This window comes from Myotis yumanensis, unplaced genomic scaffold (assembly GCF_028538775.1).
Source record: "Myotis yumanensis isolate MYYU_CA2020_CCGP unplaced genomic scaffold, mMyoYum1.0.hap1 SCAF_5, whole genome shotgun sequence".
Classification (NCBI taxonomy): Eukaryota; Metazoa; Chordata; class Mammalia; order Chiroptera; family Vespertilionidae; genus Myotis; species Myotis yumanensis.
This window is the reverse complement of record NW_027223756.1, coordinates 86,581,283-86,590,147: the sequence shown is the minus strand read 5'-3', so window position 1 is coordinate 86,590,147 and position 8,865 is coordinate 86,581,283. Positions and strand designations below refer to the sequence as shown.

The following is an 8,865-nucleotide window of genomic DNA, read 5'->3' as shown; positions in this document are numbered from 1 at the left end:
AGCAGGGGAAAGCCCAAAAAGGAGGCGGTCAGAGGGGCAGGGGACTGGATGAGCCAGCTCTCCCTAACGTGGAGGGGTTTAGGAGGTCCTACGTCTACCAGCCAGCCAACTCACTGCTCTGCCGATAAGTTTGTACAACCTGCACTCTACCCGGCTGCTGTCTACACCCATGTTCCTAGTTCAACTACAGTCTCAGGAGGGGAAGAGTTGGGCTTTTATGTGAATTATGGGGAAATGGCTCACCAGCCAAACCACTCCAGCTCTGGCTGTGGGTTTACAAAGAAAGGTAAAGTAAAAGTTAATAAAAGTGTTGCTGTGTCCTTGGAGTACAATGTGAATTTCTTTCTGTGGGTCAAGGTCAACATCTGAAAAAAAACACCACTGGTTATGTTCTACAACAGCTGCATTGCTTAAGCTTCAACAAATAAAAACCCCTTTCCAAATCTCAGTCTGGATTACAAATATACAACCAATTAGGACTAGAGCAAGGAGATAAGAGGCAGTCAACCCACTGGCCAAGGCAAGAGGACCCACACCCCATGTTCCGAGGAAAGATGGACAAAGCTGCCTCAGTTCATCGAAGACAAAAGCAGAAACAATCAGTCTAGATGAAATGCATTTTTAGGTCAACCAAACATATTTAATACAAAAACCTTTTAATATACAAACTGTAATCAACAGCATCCACATAGCAGCGAAGGGATGGGGAACATGGCAGAGGAAGGTGGTTTTCAGGGTCCCTACTGTTTCCCATGCCTGCAATCACTCTGTAGCCTGTGAGAGCATAAGGTCTTAGCAGAGGGCAAAGACAGCCAGAGGCCCTGATGCCAAAACAGACAAAGCCTGGTCGGCTGCTCCAACAGTGGCAGCCTCCAGGGAAATCCAGATCCAGTTAGGAGGTAACAAGGCGGTGGCTGTGACTGAGAGGAGAATCAACCATTATTCCTCAGCATCCAGCTGATCACACTTTTGTGAACAGAGTTTTCCAGGGGCTGCTGGATTGAAAAGGCCTAAAAATTGTTCTGGGAAAAGGACAGAAATTGTGTCCAAGTCTACCTTCTAACTCAGATTCCTTGACTCCAGAAAGCTGGGTGGATCTACTCAAATGTTTGGGAAGGGAAATGACAGAGCCTTTGGTCCAACAGGGCTGGAACCATTGACCAAGAAAGCCTCAAGGAAGGCCATGGAGGTCTGTGGGAAGAGCTCTGGGTCAATGGTACTTACATGGGAGCCTGATGACACAATGGCTTATGTGTGGAAGAGAGAAAGGACACAAGTTAGAGAGAATTAAGAACTAAACACCTGCTTTTTATAAGCCGGGGCAGTAAAGATGAGAGAATTTTTCTGGGCTGAGGTTGGGAGAGACCTGAGGCCCATTCTTTCCTCAGGGATCAACTTGATAGGCCTGAATATAGTTGATGGCCCCAAAGTCTTCCAGGTGCCCCCAGAGGACTCTCTGGGAGGCCTAACTGCCCCCTCCAGATGTGTTGGGAGACTGGCCATAGTCCTAGGCCCAGGTAGGGCCTGGAGTCCCCCAGTTAAGACCTCAGTTAGATGCAGTCCATGGAGTTCTCGGGGAGGAGGCCAGGGATGCAGCCAGGGAGCCCCAAGCCCTTGACAGGGGTACAATTGATGGGGAGGCTGCAGCTTAGGGCAGGGTCCTGGTTCTCTATGGCCTCCAGCCTGTCCGTGTTGCTGTCCCAGTTGATGTGGAAACGGGTCACTCGGGGATTCGAGGCCAAGATGTTCCGTTGGAGCTGGGGCAGGAAGAGAAATGTCAACTGTCAGCATGCCCTCTCATTACTCCCACAAAGCCAGGGCACCCCTAGTCTCCCATCCCAGACCCATGAAGAGCAGACCTTGCTTATTCCATCACCAACAATATGTGTGGGACTCCAGGAAATGCCTGTGCACCATGATTTAGGGCCAGGACCTATCTAATCTTAATTCTGCAAGGCATGCTTCTGAGAAACAAAGACCTCTCTCTCTGAGCACTACTTGAAAACTTTAAGTGACCGTGGCTCCTGAATCAATCCAATGACTCAACTCCCCCCAAATACAAAGGAGCCAGATGATCTAGAGCAGGAAGTGGAGAGCGACCCCACCTGAGAGAAGTCTGGCTTTGGGGGTGGGTTCTCCCGCAACTCTGGGTCGGGGTACTCATTGTTGACGTAGTAGCCCACACGGATGAACTCCTGCCCATGGTAGGTGCAGGTGATGAGGACCACAGTCACACCAATGGCGTCGCTCTCAGGGATGAGGGATGGGTTGGGAGCATCGGCCTAGGGAAAACACATCCTGAGCTTAGAACAGTCAGCTCTGAATTCAATGTTAATGAATCAACAATAATACCAAATGAGGTATTTAAACACACCTAAAACAAGATTATGTGTTGACTGGTTGACAAAAATGTGAGATATAGGAACCTAGCCCTCTATGTCCTATGGGGCCATGGTTCAGTATTCACTAATACACTGTTCACAGCAAGTTTACAGAATGTAACTCCTGTGAATAATGAGGATCAACTGTGAATCCGTGGTTCATGGTAACCGACATGACACAGAGATGGAGGAAAGAGAGGTGTTTGAAGTACCGTTGAGAGGTCAGACAGCTCTTGAGAACAGAGCGAGAATTTGAGCCTGAACTTTAGACCACTAAACCACACTGTGTGCTTTTGGGTAGAAGAGGATGTTTCTAGGTGTCAAAGCCTAAGGCCTCCTTTCTTACCTGAAAGACGAACATGTGTCTCCCTGCTGGGATAGGGCCGACCAGCACTGAGTCTAGGATTTGATCAAACTCCTCACTCTCAGCTGAGCCAACATAAATTATCTTCCATTCTAGGTCTGCAAGGACATAGGGTGTTAGGGAATTGAAATAACGTGACAGCAAGAAGGCAGAGAAAGGGTCTTCTCATGTTAGTTTTGGAGAGATCCTTAATATGGTGAAAGATTCTTATTCTCAACAACACCTGACATCCCCTGGGCACTGAGTGCCAGGCACTGCAGTCCTCAACACTGGGCAGGCAGGAAACTCTTACTTCAGTGGGAGTGGGAAATTTCTCCTGTGGGCCTAGCTTTGCCAGGCGACCTTGACTCTGCACCTCCAGGGAAACTCAGGCCTCTCAGAGCCTGAGGGCAAACCGTATGGCAGAGGCTGAATTAAGACCCACGTGACAGAGGCGTGCTGAGGAGGGAACAGCAGGGAGTTGGGCCATTTCAGGGCCCTGCCCACTGGGTACTGGGATAGGAAGCAGCATCCTCTTTCACACACAGGGACCGGTGCCACAAAACTAAGTAGATCCCTCGACAACTGGGGCAGGGCGGCAGATTCCAATACAGCAGGACAGCCAGCCGGCAGGAGGGGGAAGACAAGGCTGCCGTGGGAGTCAGCCAGGCCCCCAGGTCTTTTAGATCCAGCACCAAGTCATGCCTGTTTATTGGCCATTGGGTGACCCATGACTCAATCAACAAATGTGGCATCATAGGCGATCCTCTTAACTCCAACTCTCTTGTATCTGATCCAGTAGAGGGGACCCCATCCCTCAGTATGTTCCGGCAAGATTAAAGGAAAAGTGCTTAAGGAGACCTTGCCCATCAATCACAGGAAATTCCCAGTGACCACTGCCTCTTGCAAGAGATCCAAGTGTACCAGGGGCAAGGTCACGTTAGTACAGGCAAGCTTGGCAGGAGACCTGAAACTTATTTTAGGTTCTCTGAAATTACACAACCTACCACTCCAGCAACTGGGGGAAGTTTCACAAGCTGTGATTTTCACAGGAAGCAAATGCTCTTGGAAGCTGCCCTGTTCCCTGGTCCAGTGTCCTGCAAGTGCATCCAACTTCGGAAGCACACTGATGCCGGGCCACAACTGCGGAGGTTGGTCATCTGAGCCCCAAGCTCTTCCTCGATACACTGGCTTCCTGTCCCTTTGCAGTTTCACCCAGGCCTACTCAGGGACTCTATCAGATTTGAGATACAATGACACCCGCCCACTCCAGGCTCACTGGGGTTCAAACTCTAGTATCTTTTATTATTTGCAGGGAGGATTAAGTTTATTGATCTATTTTTGTTACAAGTGGTGACATAACTAGACATGTTTGGAACCAACAGAAAATCAGCTAGCTGTTCTCACCTTTCTCACACAGGTCTAGATTTTGGTATCTTTCCTATCTTTCCTTCTGGTCTCTCCCCCATCACCAGTTGGAATCACATGTGTATGCATTTAACTGATGTGCTGGGGAGGAGAGATAAAAAGAAGACTGAAAGAGAGCAGGCTCAGGGCACACCAAAGGCACTTGATGTTCAATACTGTTAGGCAAATCTGAACAAAGACTGTGTGGGTGCTGACTGGAAGAGAAAACACACTGCATGGATGGCCAGGCAAGCAGGCCACAATAGATCCCTCAATACCGCAGAAATTAACCAAATAATGAATGGGTGATGAGAAAAATATTAACTCAAAAGTTGGAGGAGCTGATAAAATCATCTACAGGACAAGAAGAGAACCTATAAATCGGAATAATCTTAAAGTTGAAGTGTTTTAACTTAAGTGCCATACTTAAGTGGCATCATTTTTTAATATAACCATTCTTTAGAATTAGATATGGAATATCAGTCACCAATACAGCACAAACTCACTCCTATAAAACATAGGACACAATTATATACATGTAACATGCGTGCTTAACCTTCAGGGCAATTTCTTTTTTACTTTTAAATATGTTGTTATTGATTTTTTTTTTTAGAGAGAGGAAGGGAGAAGGACAGAGAGCTAGAAACATCAGTGAGAGAAAAACATCATCAAGTGGCTGCCTCCTGTGTGCCACCCACTGGGGATGGAGCACGAAACCTGGCATGTGCCCTGATGGGGAATTGAACTGGTGACCTTTTAATTCATGGGTCGATGCTCAACATCTGAGCCACACCAGCCAGGCACCTTCGGGGCAGTTTCAAAGATAATTTGACTACATTTCATTTTGTCTTTACACCCTAACTTTGTGATCTAACCACTGCACAAGATGCTCCTCCACTATGTATGAAAATGAAACCAAAACCAACGGCACGATAAAAGACATGTGTAGTTGAAATAGCTGAGGAACCTGTTTCCTGCCTTAAAAAAAGAAAAAAAAAGTATCCGATAGGTCTTTTTGTTTGTCATTTTATTTTTGTTCATAATCATAAAGATGAACCTTGGCCTGACCATAGCTGTGGGTCAGATCATCTGGTCCCATGACTTATTCAAGCAGTGCCTGTTGAATTTCTCAATTGAAGGGGGCAGAAGGACAAACCTAACGTGTTAAACGTGGACCCATGTTTTGGCAGCATCTATTTCCAGACGCTGAGGACAAAAGAGAGCAAAAGGTGTCTTGTCAGATCTGTAGTTGCTAGTGTCAACCTAACAAGACTGAGATTTCCTCAGTATCTGAGGCTTCTAAAGCCAGGTCCACTCTATTTTTTGGGGGGCAGGCAGAAATCAAATTCCTTTTGCTCTGTGGGAAGAGGCAGAAAGCAAGTTTGATAGGTTAGAGCCCTAAGAGTAAGAACCACAGCCTGGATTTTCAGGCCAGAGTTGACTTCCCAACTTGAGTTTCTCTGGGCAAAAGCTTTATTGTCCTGGTGTAATTAATAATAGTACCCACTTTGCTCTCTTTTGAGAGTCCTGATGTGGAAATAAGTTCTATGATCAGTTCTATTTATGTTCCACTTCTAAAATAGAGGATGCATTCTCTCCCAGGTTTTAGTAAAGATAAAGAACCCTGGACTCAGGCCCTGGCTGGTTTAGCTCGGTGGATGGAGCGTCAGCCTGTGGAGTGAAGGGTCCTAGGTTCAGTTCTGGTCAAGGTCACATGCCTGGGTTGAGGGCTCGATCCCCAGTAGGGGGTGTGCAGGAGGCAGCCAATCGATGATTCTCTCTCATCACTGATGTTTCTCTCTTTCCCTCTCCCTTCCTCTATGACAGTGGTTCTCAACCTTCTTAATGCCACGACCCTTTAATACAGTTCCTCATGTTGTGGTGACCCCCAATTTCATTGTTACAAATTGAACATAATTAATAATTAAAGCATAGTGATTAATCACAAAAACAATATGTAATTATGTGTTTTCTGATGGTCTAAGGCAACCCCTGTGAAAGGGTCGTTCGACCCCCAAAGGGGTCACGACCCACGGGTTGAGAACTGCTGCTCTATGAAATCAATTACAAAAAAAAGAACCCTGGACTCAGAACAAGCCCTAATGTCAATTATGCTACCAACCAGCTATGTGACCTTGGAGAAGTCTGCTTCTCTCTAGTAAAATATGACCAGCAGGTTGACTTTGGACCTCAACTCTGATTCTATAAACAGATTATTAAATAACAGGCAGGGGATTCCTAAGAATACAAATACTAGATAATGACCACACAGTTCCTTTTAAATGCAAGGAGCACAAGCAGGCTAACTGAAACCTGATCTCCTGCCATTTGGGAACTGTGAATCCCTTAACCTATCAGCTCCTTATATCTCTTCTGGGCTTTAAAACGAAATCTTATTACATAGTGACATTCTACACTTAATTTATTTACACCCTGCCTTGTTACAGAAAGGATTTAACTGGACTTATTCTATAGTTAGCCACAAGTAGACGACATAATTTAAAAAGAAGAGAAACTAGGGAGAGACTGATCCATTGGCCCAGCACACAAACATCTCCAACCCTAAACTAACCCAAGTGGCTGGCTTTGCAAGCAAACTGCCCAACTACCACCTCGAGGTGCTGATTAGTACACCCTGGCTTCCCAGGTCTCCACTCTTCAGCTGCTGCCTCTTCGCTTTTTAATCACCAAGTGAAGAAGTGGTTGGATGGAGTACAGTCGTACCTCAGAGATACTGTGGGTTCAGTTCCGCCCCACCATAATAAAATGAGTAGTGATCTTTTTGCTGGTGAGTCTTACCTTCAATTTGTAAAAAATGCAACATCTGTGAAGTGCAATAAAACAGAGGTAAGCCTGTACTTCCTCCTGAAAGTGGTGGCAAGACTTCCTGGGTGACCTTAAATTTTTAGATTTTTATAGACCTTTCCTTGAAAGGTCTTTCATTTTTTGTGGCTTCCATCTTCTCATCTGTGAGATGACAGCCATGTCTACCTTTATGTCACACAGATGAATAAGTACATCTATGCAGGCACCTTGGAAAAGATGCCCAAAAGGTTGTGACCTCCTAGCTGATTGTTTGAAGCTGGATACCAACATGGTTCAGCCCACCCCACCCCACCTAACCTCCAGATTTGGGGTCAGACCAACAAAAGTGCTAAAAGAATTGCGGCTGTAGGTCAGCTGGAACCTGGTGCAGTGGGAACTGTGCAAGCATGTCAAACTCGGGGCCAACGGGCCACATGCATCCTTTATGTTTGACATGCTTGGATGCTTGCCTGGCTAGCCTACTCTTCAAATTTGAGTGTGTTCATCAAAGCCCACAGTCAGGGAAGAGTGAAGAATGGGAGCTGGGAGACTAAGTTATCCTCAAAGACCAGAGCTGGAACCTAGGCCAATTGGAGCTCAAGGAGAGGATTGGGGCCAGGCTGAGGAGGAGGGAAGCCAAGTTCTAGGGCAGTGATGGCGAACCTTTTGAGCTCCGCGTGTCAGCATTTTGAAAAACCCTAACTTAACTCTGGTGCCGTGTCACATATAGAAATTTTTTGATATATGCAATCATAGTAAAACAAAGATTTATATTTTTGATATTTATTTTATATATTTAAATGCCATTTAACAAAGACAAATCAACCAAAAAAATGAGTTCGCATGTCACCTCTGACACGCGTGTCATAGGTTCGCCATCACTGTTCTAGGGCATGTGTGTTGGGATAGAAAACAAGGAGAAACTGGTGGGGTTGTTTAAGTATCAGTAGGTTGGGGAGGGGATTACTGTGTGACAACCGGGAGATGGGGTGAGTGAGGTCGTGTCACAGGGCGAGGGTCTTTCTTCACAGGGAAAAAGGGTGATAGGAGGGGTTCCACTGGGTAAGTTGGGAAGGTGCCTGGGAGAGAGGCCTCTTACAGGGAAACTGGGGGAAGAGGTTAAGGTTTCCACAGGCAATGGGAGGGGGCTGGGGGCTGGAGTCTCCCTAGGAAAAAAGTGCGGTGGGAGTGTCTCGCCAAAGAAGAGATAGGTGGAGAAGACTGAGTGGCTGTAACGTTAATATAAAAATCTTCTATGCAGAAATAGAAGACGGGGTGGTTGAGGGTCTCCGCAGGTTAAAGAATGGCGGCTGAAGCTTCCATATAGAAAACGGGAACCCAGAAGCTCCGCAGGAAAAAGTGTGGTTTGGGAGGATGGGAGGATGAGGTCTCCCCCATGGGAAACGTGCGTATCCGGTGGGGGGGGGAGGGGGATCGGGTTGGCCGTGGGGTGGGGGTAAGAGGTAGCCTCCACGTAGAGGTTAGAGCTGGAGATAGAGGGGGGTAAGATCGGAATTTGGGGGGTTATTTCACAGAGGAGGTCGAGGTTGGCCGCGAGGGTCTCTACGGGAAAGTCGGGTTGGCCACGGGACCCGGGGGGAGGGGGGCAGTGTCCACACAGGCCCAGCCTCACCGTCCGCCAGAGCCTCATTGCACTCGAAGCTGATCTCGAACCGGAAAGGGCTGTGGAAAGGGCTCGGATTCTCCAGCACCGCCACGTTCAGCACCGATACCTTGGCCATCGCCTCGCCGGGCCGCGACTGAAGCCGAGGCTGGGTCCGAGCCCACGCCTGGATCCTGTGGGATCAGCGGGACAGGGTTGCCCACAGAGCCTCCCGCCGTCTCTGTCCGTAGACTGAAGTGCGTATACTCTCCGCGCGCCTCCTTCAAATAGCTGGCCGCACCCTCCGACCAATCACCGTAAACGCT

The 8,865-nt window shown here is 47.5% G+C and overlaps 1 protein-coding gene across 1 annotated transcript; it reads right to left on the bottom strand.

Annotated features, from left to right (window-relative positions):
- Positions 1-633: 633 nt before the first annotated feature.
- On the bottom strand, positions 634-8,759 carry ASF1B (anti-silencing function 1B histone chaperone). The gene is made up of 4 exons (XM_070413983.1): positions 8,570-8,759; positions 2,728-2,843; positions 2,106-2,282; positions 634-1,757 (listed from the first exon to the last, which is right to left on the bottom strand). Exons 1-4 carry the CDS (start codon positions 8,676-8,678, stop codon positions 1,551-1,553), a joined length of 609 nt encoding a protein of 202 aa, XP_070270084.1. The 5' UTR covers positions 8,679-8,759; the 3' UTR covers positions 634-1,550.
- Between the last annotated feature and the right edge of the window lie 106 nt (positions 8,760-8,865).